The 21,480-nt window shown below is 44.2% G+C and overlaps 1 protein-coding gene across 2 annotated transcripts in view; it reads left to right on the top strand.

Moving 5' to 3' along the window:
* The window catches only part of CACNA2D1 (calcium voltage-gated channel auxiliary subunit alpha2delta 1), a 565,021-nt gene that overhangs the window by 454,236 nt on the left and 89,305 nt on the right, over window positions 1-21,480 (top strand). For both annotated transcript variants that reach the window (XM_054989047.1, XM_054989046.1), the window contains exons 12-15: window positions 1,990-2,100; window positions 18,481-18,559; window positions 19,167-19,216; window positions 20,064-20,153. In XM_054989047.1, the coding sequence (XP_054845022.1) occupies window positions 1,990-2,100; window positions 18,481-18,559; window positions 19,167-19,216; window positions 20,064-20,153 (330 nt within the window). The remainder of the gene's footprint in view (window positions 1-1,989; window positions 2,101-18,480; window positions 18,560-19,166; window positions 19,217-20,063; window positions 20,154-21,480) is intronic.

Genomic DNA, 21,480 nt, shown 5'->3' with positions numbered 1-21,480 from the left:
TTTGGTAATATAATAGAAGAATAATCTTCAACCCACCCCCTCCCAAGTTTTAAGAAGATTGGAGCAAGGTGTGGGCCTCTGAACAAGGTGCCCCCAAAACTCTCCATTGTTTTGGGGTGGGGAATTCCAGGGATTTTCAGGACAAAGAAACTTTAATCAAACTCCAAACAGCTAGCCAACAGACAGTCCCAAATGGAAGCTAAACCAACAAAGCTCAACAGAACCAACACCAAACCAGAGAATCCCAGCAGAACCAAGTGAAGCAAGAGGCATTGTGGTAAGCCCAACAGAAGCAGTGTCGCTCACAGAAACCAGACAGAACCCAGGGCCAATTTGGTAACATGGTAGAACAGAATCAAGTACCAACATCAACCTTCCAGCAGAACCACCAACCTGATACAATCACAGCCAGCCAGACTTGACCATGTCTCTCTTTATTATTACAGCACTTAGCCAGTACGTTAACCATAAAATTTAAGTGCACATTTTACAACCATTTGAAACATGAAGCATATAAGTATATACAATTTAAAAACATAATTTCCTAATATCTATCAAAATTTGTAAAAACCAGGAAGTCAGCATAGTTCTAAGCAAGCAACCGAAATGGAGGCCGACACTCTAATGGGCTTTGATGACCAGAGCACAAAATTTCGCTATCTGGTGTAATGCAGTAAAATCTGAGTTTGACAGCAGTTTCTCTAATTTTTTCTTATCCGAATGTTCTGAGATACCATCCAGAAAGGGAATAATAAATCTCATACGTGCTTCCTTATAGAAAGGGAGACTTGACCATGGCAAACAACTAATCTCCTCTCACGCCACATCCCATTGGTCCTCCACTCTCTTACTCTGCTTCCCTCCTGCATCACTCCCCCCCCCCCCCCCGTTGCCTGCCTTGAGGAAAACAAAACCCAACTAAAACAAGCCAGCCAACTTTAAAATGGCCAACTTTAAAGTGACAATTCCCCCCCAAGTCATTCCATATTATTCAGGTATCCAGTATTCAGCATACTAAACTATATCTGGATTTATCTGAGTATACCAAATATACCCAAATAATACCAGTAAGGTATTATCCAGGTATATATTTGGCTCAGAAATACCAAATTGCACACCCCTAATGCTGAGGAGTGGCAGCTATGAGAAAGTGCTGTAATTATTCTAATGGGATACCTCAATCTGAACATTTGACTCCTTGCTTGTGATCAATCAGCGGAATGTGAGCTGAACAACTGGGTATTGAACGTGACGGGCTCTATTCTGCTGAAGAGCCAATTAAGTGGGAAAGCAGTGGAAGAAATTTTGACAGAGGTGGTTTGCCGTCGCCTGCCTCTGCAACCCTGGTCTTCATTGGAGGTCTCCCAATTAATAACGAAGGCTTACCCTGTTTAACTTTTGAGATTGAATGAGATCAGGCTCACCTGGGCTATCCAGGGCAGGGCAGGGCAGGGAAAATACTATACCAGCAAAAACTACCTATAGGGACAAAAAAAATTAAAAGCTGACACGGCAGACCAGGATCACTTTTCCCAGTCCAAGGTAGCAGGTCTATGTTATCTCCAGTTTATGATATAAATACTGAGGGTTACATTCTGTGGATCCATTCACCTAGTGAAGATCCTCTGGTGGAAGGAGACTTCTCCTGACAACAGAAGACAGTGTCTTGCATCAGGTAAAGGTCCTTTAACCTTAACAAGATCCAGCTGCTCACCTACTCTCAGCACAAAGAATTTCCTTTTCTCTTACTACCAGACTTTCCAAATGAATTGCAGCATAATCTTGAATGTGGAAGTTGAGGTATGTCATATGAGAGGAAGTAACTTCTTAGCAACTTATCCTGTTGTTGGGGAAAATATGGGAGAATGCAGATTGCAAAGTACATTCTCATTTGACTTGGAGGTTGTCTGTTGGTACCTAGAAGGTGCAGGTTGGGTTATTTTGTTTGATGAACCATAACTAGTATGTGCCTTTCTGTGTCTCTTTCAGCACAGCCACAGTGTTTACAGAGCTAATTGCAACAAGATTATAATGTTATTTACCGACGGCGGTGAAGAAAGAGCCCAGGAGATTTTCAACAAATACAACAAGGAAAAAAAAGTAAGGCTAATTTGCGGAAGCACTTTATTGCTCAGCATCCTCTTCTCTGGGCATAGCTGGAAAGAAAATCCAAAAAGGTCACCTATGTTTTACATCTAAGGCTCATGCTGAGAAAGCAACAGCCAAAATGTTTTTCAGTAAAATACAGGTTGTTTTTAGGAATTCATGAAAGCAACATAGCATAACAATGTGCATGTCAAAGCAAGGTGAAGGGAATTCAGTGTAGTCTGCAGTCCAAAATACAGAATGTGTCTTTGTTTATGAACCTAAAATCCAGCTTGTTTAACATGAGTTAAACAACTCACTGACTTTGGATCACATTTCTGCAAGGTCTTTTTCACATCAGGAATCTCTTAGAGTATCTCACAAACTCTCCCATATCTCTTGAACTTGCACTGATTGTCTCCCTGAATCAAGGTTGCTGAGCACCTGAATAAGTCCACGATGCTTTCAACTTTCTGAGTGCCTTGCAGGTCACAAACTACACAAGCGGCTAATTCCTACCATCGGCAGTTTTCAATACACTGCAAGTGTATACGCTGCCCTCTGACTATGGGAAAGCTGCAACATTATGTGGAGAACCTGTTAATGGATTCAGTGGCTAGAACATAAGATAAGACTGACCAAGTGTACAGATAAGGAACATGTGTAGAGTTGATTCATACAATCTGGCATCAGTATGGTCAGTGGTCCTTGCAGGAGCCTTGAAGAGAAGGTGTGATGTCCTTGCCCAGTGCCTCTGCTGGCCACCCGTGAATTTGAGTGATAACTTCTTTCTACATCCTGGATCTTCCATTCTGTTTGTTTCCTTCCTTTTCAATGCTGAATATTCCTCATCTTGGTTTATGAGCTAATTCTAACTCCTGTTTTAGCTATGAGATCCTGAATTTCTTTTGAAATTATGATGGACTCTCTTAGGTGTCTTGACAAGCCAACATGGTGCTTCTGGTCATGTTCAATCCTGAGTAGTGTTAAGGATATGCCATATGTTCAAATATGCTCTCTCTCTCTCGTGCCATCAAGTCACAGCCAATTTATGGCAACCCCGTAGGGTTTTCACAGCAAGAAATGCTCATAGGCCTGCATAATAACAACCCTGGCTTTCTTTGGTGGTCTCCCAAGCAAGTACTAACCAGGGTGGACTCTGCTTAGCTTCTGAGATCTGACAAGATCAGGCTACCTGGACCTTTGTCTATGAGATCCTGAAACTCTTTTGAAACTATGATGGACTCTCTTAGCTGTCTTGACAAGCCAACTTAGTGTTTATCAATTCTGGTCTTTGTTCAGCCCTGAAAGACATGGCATATGTTCAAAATGTATTCTTGTCCCCCCAAACTTGTGCTAATCTCCTGTATCCACAGTACCAGCACAGTAATGCATAGTTGACAGAAGGGGTCAGAAGGTAGTAACTGGCAGCAACTTCCCCATTCCCACCCCACCAATCCTATCCCATGTCTCTCAAGGGACTCTAAGCCACACCGCAGTCCTCCTCCTCCTCTCTGTCTGCTCGTGACTCCTTATTGTAGTGGGAGGTAGAACACGCCCTCCTCAGCCACCTCCCGGTCCTTTTTCAAGAAAACTGGACATAACCTTGTGCTTTCACTAGGACCAGAACTCTTGAAAGAACCTGTGGCCAAGAGGGATTGCCTTAACAACCATCCTAGGCATCTGTGTCTCTCAGCCACCTACCTTGGGAACCCACTGCCCTTTCCCACACCCCTTCTTAGTGATGGAAGATCCCACAAGTCATAGCTGATTTATGGCAACCCTTGCTGGGGTTTTCAAGGCAAGAGATTAATAGAGGAGATTTGCCACTGCCTGCCTCTGCAACCCTGGTCTTCTTTGGAGGTCTCCCATCCAATTACTAACCTAGGCTGATCCTGCTTAGCTTCCGCGATCTGACGAGATCGTGCTTGCTTGGGTTATCCAGGTCAAGGCACACCCTCATCTCACAGGTGCTTACATCTCCCGCAGCTCAGCAGTGTTGCTGGCACTAACGAACACATGTTCAGGGACACGGAGTCTGGTGCTCCCGGAATATTGTGGTATGTGATGCTGTACTGGAGTGACATTTAATTTGGTCACTCAGTTTAATTTGGTGCGACAGAAGTACTTTGTTATAGGGCACAAGTTATAGGATCAGTTGTTCACTCATAACGTATTTGATGCTTGTGTTATTGGAAAATAGTTTCACAAGCCCCCCTTCTATGGGGCAGGCTCTGAGGAAAGGGCTTGAGAGTCCTCTATTGAATATAACTTCTGTTTGCAAAAGGCTGTCTGTCTGCCTCATATATTTCTGCTTCCGCCCAGGAAAGGGAATTCGCTGCCAGAGGATGCCGTAATGGCCACAGGCACAGACTGATTTAGAATGGGATTAGATGGAGAGTATGGCTACTAGCTAAGAGTTAGTAAGGGGAACCTCCATATCCAGAGGCAGTAAACCTATGGATACAAGTGTCGGAAGGCAACAGGGGAAGGCCTCGGCGTCTATGTCCTGTTGTTGGTCCTCCAGAGTAACTGCTACTACAGACTAACACGGCTAACTCCTCTGCATCTATGGCTTGCCACTGTGTGTGAAGCAGAATGCTGGACGATGCAGCATCTGTCTGGCCCACCAGGCCTCTTCTTATGTTCTTCTGAGCTCAGGGTAACCTTAATGGTTCTACCTTCTTCAGTTTTTATCCTCACAATGTCCATGCGAAGTAGGTGAGGCTGAGAAAGGCTGACTGGCCTGAGGTCCCTCAAAGAGCTTCATGGCAGAATGGGATTTTGAATCTGGGTTTCCCAAATCCTAGTCTGACACTCTAGCCATACCACCATACTACCTTTGAGCGCTTTTATTACTTTTATTCATTCTGTTGTAAAATCTAACTTTAAAAATTGTTTGATAGATTGGGACAGGAAAGCAAAAGAGCATGCTTTTAATATTAAATAAGCTGGATTTTTATTTGCACTCGCTGAGCTCTCAAAGTAATCTTTGAGCAGGTATTCTTGCAGTATGACTTCTCAATATTGTGTATTTTTAGACAAGGAGCAGGGCACATTGAATCAGTGGATTCATAAAAGTTAATCAGATCTGGGACTTGTACCCTATAGTTGATTATATCAGAAGAAGAACTATTTAATTAAGTCCCATGTTCCTTTTTGCTGTTTGCAAATGTATCAAGTCACGTACGAGGAATATTAACGGAGAGGCTCTGAGGGGACTGTGGTTGTTCATTTGCTATAACGAGAAAACATCCTAATGCCCCGCTCCGAGGACTAGTGGCCAGCACACATGTTCTGGTTCTTACACTGAAGAATGGTGTGATTGTCCGTGGCCGTGCCCCTCACTGTTGCAGCGGGTGATGTTGTCAAGGAAAGGAGCTGGGCTGTCAGCTCCTCACATGCGATCTCACTGTTCTTACGTAACCAGGGCAGAGTAGGAAAGAGTCATGGAAAAAGCAGTTACACCACCACACCGTAACATGGACCTGCAGTGGGGTGGAGAATAACCTGCCACCTGAACCCCCTAAAACATAATTCATTGTTGTCAGAGCCTGCCCCAATCCATTGATGGGAGAAAGGAAGGATCCTCAGAAGGGGAGGATTCCTTGTGGGGAAAGGAGCCCCTCCCCCCATGGTCCCCATTATGCCCCAGGGCCCTTGCCAGGTTGTCTAGGAGAAGAACCCTGCCCTTACCTATTGGGACCACCCCACCACCCCACATCCAAGAGCCAGAGGTTCAGGAGGCAGAGAACCAGGGCCCAAGCTTGAATGAAGTAAAGGAGCACACACCTGCCAGCGCATGGTGGCTTTCCCACTCTAGCTGCACACAAGAGGGAGATCCCGCTCCTCAAGTCCTTGTACGATTGGGTAATTCCTCCTACAGGAAGGGGTGGGGACAGTGCCTCCCTTATAATTCTTTGATAAGTCTCAGCCAGTGCAGGTTCAACAGATCTTGAACCCAGCTTGAACCCAGTAGTCCTAGACAGCTCCCTGCAGCAAAAGCTCCGGTTCTGGCAGTAAGGGTCAGCCTCAGTCTGTCCTGATCTCGACTGCTTTCTGAAGGCCCCAGGCCTTTCCCCCTGTCTGGACAGACAGGTAATTACTTTGTGGAGACATTGGGATGTGAAGGAGATCACTGAGGCCCTCTTAAACAGATGCATCACTCTTCCAAAACTTGCATGGGACAAAAACAAACACATCAAGGATGTGCAGCTCTATGTGTGCCGTTGTATGTATGTATGTATGCATGCATGCATGCATGCATGTATGTATGTATGTATGTATGTATGTATGTATGTAATTTATAGTCCATCTTTCTCACTGAGACTCAAGGCAGATTACACAGTGTGAGATTAGTACAGTCAGTATCGAGGACATTACCATAAACAATGCCGTAAGGTAAATAAATACAAGTTTACAGAGATATAACATTAGCAAGGATCCAATACAGAGTTGAAGAACTGCTGAAACAGAACATAAGCAATTCTAGGATTGACATTAGTCAACATGAAGCACATATTTAAAGTATAGGAGCACATATTTAAAGTAAATGGGTAGCACGTAAGGCAAGATAGTGGTGAAGTCCGTGGTCCCTTCTAGTGAAGCATCTGAGACCCCTCCCTACAATACAAAAGCCCTTTTGAATAATTTGGTTTTGCATTGTTTGCGGAAAGCCAGGAGAGTGGGAGCTCTCCAGACTTCCTCAGGCAGGCCATTCTACAGAGAGGGGGCCACCACAGAGAAAGCCCATGTATGTGCCTCCTGCAGGGAGGCACCTGCAGGAGACCTTGTTCGGCTAGGATGCTATTTGGGAAAAGAACATAAAAAGGTTATATTTTCCACGGGATATAACAACACAAAGGGGAACGCACCGTGCAATCCTGTTACTCCAATCCAGTTAGTCCAATCTGGAGTCGCTCCACATAATATTACAGTGTCAGTAAATGAGTAACATCTGAAGCAAGCTGGTATACAATGCAGTCCTCAACACAGTCAGTGATAGGGACAGTGTGTGTAGGTCAGCAGTTTCCTGCCATTGTTACAGCCTCAGAGGTCAGACAGGATGGGCCTTTTTGAGGCGAACCCTGTGGCTGGGTCCTCTGGCCTCCCCCTCAGCTGCCGTTGCCCGGTAGGCTCCTGCCTGGGTGAGGGACTCCACTCATACCTCTGCATGCTTCTCGTCATCATTTTTAAAAATAGTAAGTAAAAGCTTGTCTTTTTTCTCCTGAATATTTTAACGGGGTGGGATTGGTGGGGGGGGCATATATTGGATTTAATTTACAGACGTCCTTTACGCTTGATGAAGTGTGCATCATTTCTGACTCTCTCAGCAATTATTCCGTGAAGGTTTATTTGCTTCTGAAACTGAGGAAACTGAAGAACCTCGAACTATTATTAAGTATTTCTCTTGCTGTAGAAGAGCCACGGTGTCGACACTGAATATTTTGGATATTCTGTGTCAGTTATCAAAACATCTTAGGCTGCCTTTTTGTTGAACAAAACTGATTCAATTGCCTCTTCCAGCAAGAGATGCCTGCTTCTGGAATGCTGTTGCTTCAATTTTAGTTACTTCTGTTGAACCCAACTTCTATTTAACCTTCAAGTTGACAAGTTAAAGAAAATAATAAACATTTTGTGTTTCCTTGGAACAGCTAGGCTCTGAAAAGTGTCTCAGTAAATTAGTGGTTTTCTTCTTTTTGAGCTGGCATATGGTTATAGTTAAAATAGTTTTCTGTCTCTACGGATAACTTGCACCACAAATTCTTTTATTTTTATCTTAAAAAATTAACTCTGAGCTGTCTAAAAAGAAAGCAATAATGACTGGTTTGTGCATTGTGACATTAAATATGATTAAATGGTATCTCATTCAAATGTTATTTCTTCATATTGGCCCTTTTCAGATGTTTCAAGGTGGTAGCATGAAAGCACACCGGGGTGAGAGAAGTGGAATGGCAGTAACCTCCACCCCTGACTGCCAGGGACTCATTATAGACCAAGAGCCTCCATAAATACAAGTGTATGTAGATTGGGCTGTTTCTCCCTGGCAAAAGTCTAGCCAAGTTGCAAATGTTGCGCAGTAGCAAGTCACTCAAGTGAGTTGTATGATGGCCACTGCCAGGCCCAGCCAAGTCACAGAAGTTGTATGGAGGCTGCCACTGGGCTTGGGTGAGTTGTGTGGCATCAAGTTGTATGGTAGCCACCCATCTTCCTGAATTCTGATATAGATCATTGAACCAATGAACCAAATGAACCAGCCTAAAGTTCGTGGCAGTTTATCAGAAATGGGCTCTGATGAACCACCGGTTTGCGAACCACAAACCGGCTCGGTTCATCACAAACGTTGGTTCGTATTTCGGTTTGTACCCATTTCTACTTACAAGTAAGAGGCAAAATAGTCCTATAGTAGTTTGGAACAGAATCATTACAGAATTAGATATCAAAAACCAGTTAGCAGTTTCATCTTTATCTTCCAAATTTTGAGGCAGCGGGCGGGGGGGGCTGTTCTGGTAAGAAGTTTTTGTTAAAGGCTGTGGTTTGTTAGTTGGAGAGCTAACATGGTGTTCATTGTGTGTCTTTATTTTGAATATACAAAACGCAGAGATGAGATTATTAATAGAGCTTGGAAGCCATTTATTATTATTACTTTCAATATACTGGCTTAGGCCATAGCAAATGTCATCATTAGTTTTTGTTCCAGCACAGAAAATCCCTCCCTTAACCTTTAAGTGCTGGGCTAAAGAGAAGCTATTAATTACTGTAGTGAATTGACGGGCTGTGTAGGTCATGAGGCTTATATTATTAGAAAAATCTTGGCTATTCCGCATCCAATCAAGCTGAAATGTGGTTTGTATTTTTGTCAGCTGAAATACATTTTTTCCTTGTTGTGGGACCTTACTAAGGCAAGTAACTGAGTTTGTAGGTGTTGTACCCGGGATAGGTGGCAGGAGGTGGTTTGTGTGGTATTTTATATACGTTTGGCCACTGCGGCAAGCGATGTCTGTGCTTGAATATCTGTGTAGTAGAGATGGGCACGAAATGAAATATGACTCAATGTTCATGATGAACTGGGCCGGTTCGTGGTTCGCGAACCAGCGGTTCATCAGAGCCCATTTCTGACAAACTGCCATGAACTTTAGGCTGGTTTGTTTGGTTTGTTTTTTGGTTCGTCACTGCAGACAGCCTTGCACCGATCAATCACTTTCCTAGGCAATGGGATGGACTTCCTGCAGACCTTCTTCTGACCCGGAAGTGGCCTTCTGCTGGCCCGGAAGTGATGATTTGCTGACCTGGATGTGATGTTTTCACAAACCAAACCAACCAGTTCGCAAACCGGGGCAGGTTCGTGAAAGTTTGTGGTTCATGAAATGCGACAAACCACGAACTGCACAGTTCATTTCCCCCCCAGTTTCTGCCCATCTCTACTGTGCAGACATAACGTGGAAGGCCGTTATCTTGCTTCCATGTAATAAATCTTAGGGCTGCTTTCAGCATTCCTTTCTCATAGTTTTTAAATACAAGAAGCAGCTGGGATATCTGTCTGTCATCATAACCTGTGAATAATGAGACATCACTTATTTTATCCCTCTCATGGTTGGGGGGGGGGGGTGCATCGTATTCCCTTCCTCCCTTTTATTCTCATAACAACCCTGTCAGGTAGGTTCGTCTGAGGAAATGACTGGAGAACCAGTTTGGTGTACTGGTGAAGAGCGGCAGGACTCTAATCTGGAGAACCAGGTTTGATTCCCCACTCAAAGCCAGCTGGATGACTTTGGGTCAGTCAGTCATAGCTCTTTCAAAGCTCTCTCAACCCCCCACCTCATAGGGTGATTGTGATGAGGATAATAATAGCACACTTTGTAAACTGGTCTGAGTAGGCATTCAGTTGTCCTGAACGGCGATATATAAATCAAATGTTATAAGGTCACCCAGTGAACTTCATGACAGAGCAGGGATTTGAACCCAGATCCTAATCCAGTGCTTTAAGCACTATACTACTCAGGCTCTTAAAGATACCGATTCCTGTTCTAGATAATTTTGAAAATATGTCTCCTGCTACCGGAAAGGCACTGAGGAGTGGCTCAGACATTGCCTAGAAACAGGAAAAGAAGAAAAATAAAAATGGCTTCCCTGAGTTACTCATGATTCTGTAGCTATAACTGGAGTCCTGGCTGAAGAGCATGCATGGGGTCAAGGGCTCTTCTGACTATGGGAAGCTACCGCTTTTCTGTATACCATACACTCTGTTGACTTGACTTTTGTGAAGAAAGCAGAAAGAGTTTGCTCTCATGCAACCAGCCATGGTCCAGGGATACAGATCAAAGTGGGGAGGGGCTGTGGCTCAGCGGTAGAGGCCCCAGGTGCAATCCTCAGCATCACCAGTTAAAGGGACAAGTAGCAGGTGATACAAAAGACCTTGACTTGAGACCCTGGACAGCCATGGCTGATCTGAGTAGACAGTACTGAGCTTGATGGACCACGGGACTGATTCAGTATAAGAGTAAAGGAGGGGGTTAAAGAAATACCTTTAATTTCAGAGTCTGTATTGGGCACACAATCTCCCAGAAAGACTGGATTTACTTATGTGGAGGGAAAAGCGGGGGGGGGGGGGATGCATGCTTCAGTCTGCATTCCTTCCACTGTATTAAGAAAATGGTCTTCTATTGACACCTGCTGTCAGCGCGTGGCGTTCTTAAAGTTAATGCTGATGAAGATTTAATTACAAGTGTGGACAGCACAAAGTCACAAAATGCAAGTTCTCACATTATATGAAGAACAGCATTATTCTCTCCCCATTTTTTGTATAAAAGAAATATACCTCACAGTATGAAATCATAAACTCCATGCTTTTAGTATACATATTGAATACATTTCTCCTTTCATCTTCTTTTCCCTATTATTGTTATACCTCTTTGGATTCTTCAGTATGCTCTTTGTTTGCGTTTATTTCAATGAGAGATACATTTCTGCCTCTAACTCTTCTGTTGCTGCTGCTGCTGCTGCCTTAACCCAATTAGGATGAATGAGAAGATGTAAATGCAGTCTATCCAGAGAGCTGCTGAAGGGGGTTCACAAAGTAAAAACAACACTATAAAATGTATTGTCGAAGGCTTTCACGGCCGGAGAACGATGGTTGTTGTGGGTTTTCCGGGCTGTATTGCCGTGGTCTTGGCATTGTAGTTCCTGACGTTTCGCCAGCAGCTGTGGCAGGCATCTTCAGAGGTGTAGCACCAAAAGACAGAGATCTCTCAGTGTCACAGTGTGGAAAAGATGTTGGCAGATCATTTGTATCTACTCAGGAGGGGTGGGTTTGGGCTGAGTCATCCTGTAAGAGTTTCCCAGGGTGTGGAATGCTAATGACTCAGCTCAACCCCACCCCTCCTGAGTAGAGACAAATGACCTACACCTTTTCCACACTGTGACACTGAGAGATCTCTGTCTTTTGGTGCTACACCTCTGAAGATGCCAGCCACAGCTGCTGGCGAAACGTCAGGAACTACAATCCCAAGACCACGGCGATACAGCCCGGAAAACCCACAACAACCAACACTATAAAATCATAAAAATAACATGAAAATTATTTTTTTAAAGCCAGGGACATAATGACACCATAAAATAACAATCAGCAGCCCAAAATGATATCTGTAGACTAGTGCTCTGGCTAAAATAGCTAAAAACAGTTTAAAACCTGGATAAATAAAATATTTTTTTTAGCCTGACATCTGAAGGACAGTAAGAAATTTCTTCTTTCACTGATTTCTTGTGTAGAGAGAGGAAGAGATCTCAGAAATGTCCTCATTGCCTTATCCTGGGAGGGGGAAGCATTTGCTGCCCCCTCCCCCGTCAGTCTGCAGCTACCTGCCTTCCAGAGGCTACAAGCAAAATGTTCATTCATTGCACGGCAGGCATACTGCCTTTTAGGAGGGGGCGGGGCGGGGTAGGATTAGTCCAGTTTCAGTTTCTGTCTTCCCGTGTGTCATGATCTTAGGCCTGATGAGGCTGAGGAATGGAGTGACCCGTAAGCCTCAAGACAGCCTTTCCCTCAGGCCCGGCCCTCAGGTCTTGCTGTACATTTCCCTGTTGACTTACCTTTCCCAGGCACCCTCCAGGCTTCAGGACTGGACTCAGGGAAATGGAGGGGAAAGCAGGAGCCAATTGCTATTGAAAAAGCAGGACGCATATAGGACCCTCACACAGAAGGAAGGGTCTTCATTCCCTGAAGCTGAGTGGCTGTGAGGCTGCTGTGAGAGAGAGCTGGTCCCTCACCCCAAGGTGAGGGTGAAAAGTCTGACCTGAAAGGAACCAGGTACAGATGCAGAGCTAGATGCCCAGTAAAGACCGTGACGCTGGGGGTCGTTATTGTATCCCAGCCAGCTACTTGTCTGGATGTTTTTGCCCTGTGTTAATCTACCCTGTCTTCATCACTCTTCTTTTACTTACCCTATTGGTTACAATACTTTGACTGCTGGACTAGGGTCGGGGAGAGTTGGGTTCGAATCTCCACTCTGCTGTGGAAGCGTCTTGTGTGACCTTGGGCCAGTTGTATAGTCTCAGCCTAACCTACCTCACAGGGTTGTTGTGAGGATAAAATGGAGGAAAGGAGAACAATGTAAGCCATTTCCACTCTTTTGCCATTATTTTTTTAGCCATCTCATTAGGTACAATCAAGATATTGAAGAATTAAGTAGGTTTGGTTCATATTTTGGTCAGTTAATTTCAAAAGCACATGCCTGATTTTTCATAATGTACAGCTTTAAGCTCAGTGTCATAACCTGTTTCAAGGACCTGACACTGAGCTCCTCGGACAGGAATGTTATCAGTCAAATTCATCTTTCGGGCAACAGGGAGGAACATAGGAAGGACATTTCGAGATAGGAAGCCATTATCTAAATTAAGTCTGTAGAGTTGAGCGATATTAATCCTGTGCAGTAAATGTTTCAATACAGCATGCCAATATAATTTGCCCAGCTATTTGATTTTCTGCTATCGTAATGAAGGACACAGGGATAATACTTAACACGATACTCAAGTTAATGTTTGTGTGAGTGTGTGTGTGTGTGTGTGAGAGAGAGAGAGAGAGAGAAAGAGAAAGGTTGTTAAATGAGATCCGTAGCAATTTCCTCCCATATCATTTAATGTTGTGCTTCAGGGCCTGCCCTCCTTTTAAATCATTTTTGTGTTATTATGGTATATTTTTGAAACTTGCCCATTAAGAAATGAGACAGAATCTTGACGTAAATGACAATTGCCAAGGTGAAGGTATCCGGCAAATGGGCCCTGCCACTAACAGTGCAGTCCTAAGAAGAGTTACCCCCGTCTAAGCTCACTGAAGGCAATGGGGTTAGACTGGAGTAACTCTGCTTAGGATTGAATTGTGAATTAGGGTTTCCTGTGGTCTTTTCTTGCTTCTTCCAGCAGGACCCCATTGACGTTAGAAAGCATTTAATTGCCATCAGAGGCTTTGAGCTGCCAAGATAAAAGAAATGAGGGTAGGAAGCTGAAAGGGGAAGGAATGAATAAGGGGGCAAGCGGTAGGCCAGGATGGATGCAGAGATGGATGCCGGGAGTGGCGATGCGGCTCTTTCCGATCCCTGTCAAAAGTTACCTTTGGCTTTCTTTCTCTGGGCGCTACAAGCACCACTGCAGTTTTTCCTAATTTTCATTCCCCTTTCCCTTCATCAAATATTTTGTACAGCACAGGAACTCGCAAGAAGCAAGGCAAGACGAGAATGATACATATGGAGTATTAATTTTTCTCTTGGAAACCTTCGTTGCACGAGCTTCTCCCTGCTTCAGGTTTTTTTGCACTTGAATTAATGGCCGGGGTGGGTGGTGGGTGGGGATAATACAGTTAAGCCCTGGAAATTTAACTGGCATATAGCTGAGGAAATTTGCAGCCATTAGTCTCTGCCACTGCAAAGTGTTTATTTTTATATTATTTTACTTTATTACTTTATTTACTTTATCCCCAATGAGGACCCAAAGAGGTTTATGTCATTCTTCTCTATTTTATCCTCATGACAACCCTGTAAGGTAGTTTTAGGCTGAGAGGGTGTAACTGGCCCCAGGTCACCCCACAAGCTTCAGTGGCAGGGTGGAGTTTCGAACCTGGGTCTCTAGATCCAAGTCCACTCTAACCATTACTCCACACTGGATCGCATGTTTCTTCTTCCAGCAGGGACCCCTTTCACTATTCTGTCATGAGAGATGGGCTTGTAACATTCTTAATTTCAAAAGAACTGTAGCTGGGGGGGTCCTGTGAAAGAGAGATCCCGCCGTCCTGGGTACTTCTATTTGGGGGTCTTTTTAGTCTGTTTGTGGCCACGTCTAACCCAATTAGTCTGCAAGAGCTCCCTGCATTACGATCGTAAAGTGGAAACAAATTTCAGACCAATTACTTTGTATACCAGATCCAGAGGAATTAGCTGTGTTAGTCTGTAGTTCTTGAAAGCTTATGCTACAATAAAGTTGGTTAGTCTTAAAGGTGCTACTGGATTCTTTACCATTTTGTATACCAGATCAATGACCATTGAGATCAGATATGCCTTGTTGGAAGAACCAACCTTACCTGATATCTGAATTACCGAGACTTGGAGAGGGGGAGAGGGGCCATTTTCAGCTGCGTCCTGCAAACTGTGGGATCTCCTTCCCAAAGAGATGTGATCAGCATTGTCCCCCCAGGTCTTCTGGCAGCAAACAGAAGAGTTCCTTGCTCCTGCAGATACAAACGGGAACCTTGTGGTACTTTAAAGGCCAAAAACACTTGATTTCATCGTAAGCTACAGCCCTCTGCCTCAGGTTGAATGTAGTGAGCTGTCACTGGGCAGGCCTTTATATATGGGATTATGTAGGGGGGGAAACAATAAACCTTTGGGCCTCTGAAGCAGATTAAAATGTGAAGGGGACTCTGCTTGCTGTTGTATCTCCACTGATCTGACTTAACCGTTTTAGGGCATTTTCATTTGCCGTTGTCCATTCATAAAACTTGAGATAGTCGTATATTATAAATTGTGATCTCTTTGCTGCTTTGGGGATTTACGTGGGCACAAATAGCAGTGACAACTAGTTTGATATGGGCATTAGCGTGTCAGACCGGGATCTGGGAGGCCTGAGTGCAACTCCCCGCTCTGCTATGAAGTTTGCTGGGAGGACCTAGATCAAGCGCTTCTCTCTCACACACATACCTACCTCACACGGTTGCTGTGAAGATAAAGGATTTGTTAGTTTGGAGAAGAGGAGGTTGAGGGGGGACATGATTGCTCTCTTTAAATATTTGAAAGGCTGTCATTTGGAGGAGGGCAGGGAGCTGTTCCAGTTGGCAGCAGAGGGTAGGACGCGAAGCAATGGGCTAAAACTACATGCACAAAGGTACCGACTGGATATTAGGAAAAACTTTTTCACGGTCAGAGTAGTTCAAAAGTGGAATCAGCTGCCTAGGGAGGTGGTGAGCTCCCCCTCACTGGCAGTTTCCAAGAAGAGGCTGGATGAATACTCGTCAGAGATGCTTTAGGCTGATCCTGCACTGGGCAGGGGGTTGGACTAGATGGTCTGTATGGCCCCTTCCAACTCTGTGATTCTGTGATTGGAGCCAGACTAACTTCCCAAAGGCACAAGGATTTCCACCTGTGGAGCACAATTATCTGGTACCCCCTCCTCTCACAGCAGGGCAGATGCCCCCTGAACTTCTGCTGCCGGGGGTTCTTGTCTCTGCAGAAATGTTAGTCAGGATGAGGAATGGAGGCACACATATGGCGCCTTTTGCTCCTTGGAGAAAGGGGCACGCTCTTCCTAAAACCTGCCTCCCAAAGGCATGCCTCAGAGCGGCTTTGGATATCCAAAAGTTGACTGGAGTGTCTTGTAGTATCTACTTTTGACACTTCCCTGTAGCACTCAAAGGTGCCCTTATCTTTAATGCTGAGCCTGAACCCCATGTAGGCTGGTAGGCCCAGAGAAGGGGGCCAGGTTCAGAGAGGGGCTGTTCTTCTGCAGACCTGCCAGGTGTGTAGGGAAATGTGAAAACCACGTTGTCTCCATTTGTGCAGCCAATGCAGACCTTCAGTGAGTGGGGAGAGGAGGGGAAGAGGCAGCTGAGCAGGGCTGCTGCAGATCCTGCCGCTAACCCCAGCCTGCCACCTCTGCCTTTCCTCTGCAGGCAGGGAAGGAGGAGCAGAAGCTGTCAGTGGGGGAGAAGGAACAGGAGTTCTGCCCCCTCCCACCTTGTGAATCAGGTGGAAGCCAGGAGAGGTCCACCAGTGGCTCCTAGCCACGGTGACTTCGTGTCCAGAGGCATCTCTGCCTAACAGCATTTGAGAGGCTAAGGGGGACTTTGGCACATGTGCCTGGGTTGGGGGCCATCCAGGGCATCGAATTGGTGACGGTGTGAAGCAGCAGGCTAGTCTAGATGGGTCACTGGCCATAACCCAGCATGGCTGGGTGGGAGATGGAGAGCAAGCCACAGGGATGGGCAGCAGGTGGCATGGCTGGAAGGGAGTGAGATATAAGGGAAGAAGCTGAGGGGGGCAGCTGTCAACTTGCCAGTGGCTGCATTTGATGTTCAGGGCCATAGTTGCCAACAACTAGAAGAAAATTATAGGAGTCTGCCTAGTGTTACAGAGAGAATCTTTTGACATTATTAAACTCAACTAAAATTGTGTCTTTCTCGGGTAACTTGATTTGATTTTTGTGAAGAAAGTTGATAATTAAAATGCGACTGGCTTTTACGTCTTCCTTGTACTTTCCACTGAAATAACGGAGCATCTTCCATGGCAATAATTCCAGCAGGGCATCTCTTGCAGTAAAAACAAACAAGTGGCACTTGAAAGTCTAAATTTTAGTCCAGGAGAAGCAGGTACTGACTAGAGCTCCCTGCGTCAGATGCAAAGCGAGGCATTCGTTTTGTCTTACTAAGTGGACTCTTGCCCCCCAAAACTTCTGCTGGAATAAAATTATTTAAGTCTTTGCTTCTGAACTGATGCTATCCTGTTTATTTTTACGTGAATGGAGAAACAGAAACCCGAGAGATCCTAGCTGTTTCACTAGGTGGCAGTAACGAGATACAGAACAGCTTGGCAGACTTGCTTTTCCCTGTGGCCAGCAGAGTGCTACTGATAATTTCTGCTTTTGTGATACCAAATATAATTCGCTTTTAATTATTGTAAGTAAGAGTGAAAGATTTTAAGCCCTTCGGTGAAGTTGATATCTTTTCCATGATTACAGAATAACATTAGGAGGTATATTAATTGGTATAGTAGTAGGACTATCAAAAAGAGTCCAGTAGCACCTTTAAGACTAACCAATTTTATTTTAGCATAAGCTTTCGAGAATCAAGTTCTCTTTGTCAGATGCCTGCCCTGTTCTCATGTTACAGAGAACATGCACACGTCCTGCATGTACACACATCCTGCATGAACATCTGTTTGTTAAAAAAAAAAAGCACTTTCCCTTGAAACGGGGGACCAGTGCCTGGATAAATCTGAGGTTTGTATCACATCTTGAGCTGTAGATGCATTGAATGTAACATGAGAATTACTCAGAGCATGTATTTTTAAAAAATCGATTGTACACTGTACACAGAAGCCCAGTTCACGAGTATCAGAGAATGAACATACAATCCATGTACACTGTATGCTTGTTTTTTACGCATGCATTGAGTAATACGTTACATACAACACACGTACAGCTGAATAAGTGATTGAAACCCCACATTTTTCCATGTACTGGTCCCTGGTTTCATTTGTACAGTGTACTAACCCTTTGGCTGTTTCTAACAAACAAGTGGATGCATGTCCATGCAGGTTGTATGTATGTTCAGTGTAATGTGTGTCCACATGAATTCTTAAAGCTGGTTGACCCATCTATGTTCATTATTTGATTCCTGTATCTTTGATGGCTGGGAGTGGACGTGGTGGGGGTGGGGGAGTGACGGTTTAAGAGGGGGGGGAGCATGCCTCTCTCGCAGAATAGGTGAGCACTTGCCTCTCCTTTCCGAGTAATCTCCAAGGGGCCAGTACTTCCTTGCCATTACCAAAAATCTTTGCAAACAACATCCCTTGTTTACAATTCAATGTTATTGTTTCCCCTAAAAGACTGAATTGTTAATTGCCAGTGTAAAGCTGAATTTGCCAAGTGGATCTTGATTGTCCACATTGGATATCTACATGGCGTTTAGATAAGTTTGTTTCTTGCTTAATCATGTATAGCGCTCTGCTTAGTTTCTGTTTTAAGCCTGATGTCTTTTATCCGGTGAGCACAGAACTGGATCTCTTGTCCCAACTTGTAACATTTTTTTTCTTTTTTATATATTTGTTCTATATATTTATTTGCTGATTTCGGGGGGGGGGGGGGTAGTGTGTGCTGGGGTCATTTGTATTCATCTACTCTTTTGACTTTCTCTAGGTTCGTGTCTTTACATTTTCTGTTGGTCAACATAATTATGACAAGGGACCCATACAATGGATGGCCTGTCAAAATAAAGGTATTGTGTGTTGGTGTTCCTTTATCGCATCACTGTAGATTAAGGACACTGAGCCTCCTCCTCCTTTTTGGGAAACAACCTGGAGAAGTGCTGGGCATTAGGATGTTAGATAAATGCCTGAGATTTGACTGTCAACAGTGAGGGATGGCTTTGAGGTTCAAAGTAGTGTTTCAACATAATGTGGATATGAGCATAGCACTAGAAATACTCAAGCAACTCATGTCCTCTAGTGTCCCATCTGATTGGGAAATCCACCAGTCTCTGCACCTTCTGCCGGCTAGGCAACACTGCTGGCCCTGTCCTCAGTAGCAAAAAAGAAGGTTAGACAATATGGTAGGTATGCCCAGCCATAATTGTAAACTTGGTAGTTCAGTAGTTCCATGCACTGTTAACACTATACCTGTGATACGAGCAAACTAATCACTTGGTTCATTTCTACCTGGTTCTTGCCCTTTTTTTTCAGACAAGTAACGATAGCACAGGACAGGTCAGGAACGACCAGTTCCATTGGCCCTATCCACACAGTTCTAGTATTAGCCTGTCTTTTGTTCTTCTAAGGGGGTAAAATCTGAAGCTCCAAATTCTATTTCAATGTTTTATATTTCAGGTTACTATTATGAAATTCCTTCCATTGGTGCTATAAGAATCAACACACAGGTATGTTTGCAGCGACTGGTAAAGCAGCCGCCAACACCTTGAATGAAAGCCAGTGCATTGTTCTTTAATTGTTCTTTGGATCAGCCAAGATCACAACTACTCTAGCATTCTGCCCCTAAGATAGTTTCGGGTGGGTAGCTGTGATAGTCTACAGTAGTAGAACAAAATTTGGGGCCAGTAGAACCTTAAAGACCAACAACATTTTCCAGAGTATAAGATTTCATGAATCAGAGTTCACTTCACCTACCTGACAAAGTGAGCTTTGACTCATGAAAGCTTGCATCATGGAAAATTTTGTTGGCCTTTTAAGATGCTACTGGACTCAGATTTTTTCTGCCCCTAACATGCAGTGCCTGATGTAATAACCATCCTGTCCTCTTTGCACCATGCACTGTTACGGACCTTTTTTTCATGAGATTGTCAAATAATTTTTTAAAATGTGACAAGGAACCTATGAGCTACCCATTTGTTGTATGCAAAAGTTCTTTCTATGCCTCTCTGGAGGTAGCCTTTGCAACAGTGTCATAGAAGCCACTTTTCTGTAGGATCCTTTCCCACTGCTAACGTAGCATGTAGCTGAGATGAGAAGAGCTGGATGAGTGGCCCAGTCCATGGATCCCTATGAACGTAGACCACATGTGCCTGTGCTGAGGGATTCTGCCCCATGTTGGGTTGTGAGTGGCTCAGGCAGATGCTGAAGTCAAAGCCCGTCATGAAGCCCTAGGAAAACAAGCGTGATCCACAGAAATTATGATGTCTGTAAAACATTAGACACAGATGGCCCTTTTAAGAAGGCTTTTTTGATATTTAAAGAATCAGCTGACTCAATGTTTGTTTCCTTTGACAGGAATACTTGGATGTTTTGGGAAGACCAATGGTTTTGGCTGGGCAGCAAGCCAAGCAAGTGCAGTGGACCAATGTCTATTTAGATGCACTGGTATGATCGTACGGTGGCATGACATAGTAAAAGAAAGTATTTAATATAAAATAATGTAAAGTAAAGTGGTTTGAATGGATTAATGGCATATAGATGAACAGTGGATAGAATAATTATCCTATTATATATGGCTGAGACAAAACTTAGAGGGATTGTGTCAGTCCCTGGCCGTTAGGTCCCTTCAGGTTCTCCACAGTTAACACACAAGTGTTCCAGTTGAAGCAACTTTATTAAAGATCCATACAGTTCAAGGTGTTCACCCAAAGGTAGCAATTGGCAGAAGTGACTATTCAAAAATGGACACTACTAATTATAGGGAAATTTCCCACCCTTTGAGTCCGTTGACATTCTGGTGCAAAACCCCAAAGAGTTACATGGGAACTGATTAGTTTAGGCTAGACAGAGTACAGAATGAAATCATTGTAGTCTCTGAGAAAAGATACATTGCTTGCTGCCCGCAGCTTGCTTCCAAGGACACTTGCTACAGAAGTGAAAGTAAATACTTTCGATAGATAACAGACAGGCCCACTGGCTCAGTGCATTGTAAGTTAGCAGTTTACACACTCTCAGATGATTTATACAGAATACAACCTTAGCAAACAGCTATGATCAGCACAAAATGCATAACACAATATTGGCAGGTATGCATGACAGATTGTAAAGATTTCAGAGGTCAGGACAAACATTTAGAAATTTTCAGTGGCTCTGATAGCAAGATGACATAGGCTGTTTCCACACATCCTCAAAGGGACAGCCCACTCACCGAATGCTGGCGGCTTTTCTCCTTCACTCCACACGTCTCTGATTTCAAAGCAGTAGCAGGCTGTTTGGTTTCCGTTTTCTCGACACCTTTTCTGAGGACACAGTTTCCTGCACTTTCCTGTGTCCCCCAAAAGGCTCCAAAAACGGAAGCCAAACAGCCTGCTACCGTTTTGAAATCAGAGATGTGTGGAGTAAAGGAGAAAAGCCGCCAGCGTTTGGTGAGTGGCCCGTCCCATTAAGGACATGTGGAAATGGCCATAATTAAACTGACCAAAGACAAATGGAAAGTGTTCCAGGCAGGAAGGACAGGTCAAATGCAGCCATGTAAGAGGGAAAGGGAATGACATTCTGCAGTTTATTCCAAGCAGCAGCAATTGCCAGAACAATTGATGGATATTATGTTGGCAGACAAGCAGAATAAAGGTTAAAGATATGCATCTCTGAAACAGAGAACTACCGACATCCTGCATACACATCTAATGAATTTCTGATTGACACTTGCGTAGAAGGCAAAGCGCTCCCCTGAGAAAATAGCCGTGGTGGCAAAGAGGAGCACTTTCCAGAG

The sequence above is a fragment of the Eublepharis macularius genome, chromosome 9, assembly GCF_028583425.1.
Source record: "Eublepharis macularius isolate TG4126 chromosome 9, MPM_Emac_v1.0, whole genome shotgun sequence".
NCBI classification, from domain to species: Eukaryota; Metazoa; Chordata; class Lepidosauria; order Squamata; family Eublepharidae; genus Eublepharis; species Eublepharis macularius.
The sequence above is the reverse complement of the archived record's forward strand: the minus strand, read 5'-3'. Positions and strand labels throughout refer to the sequence as shown.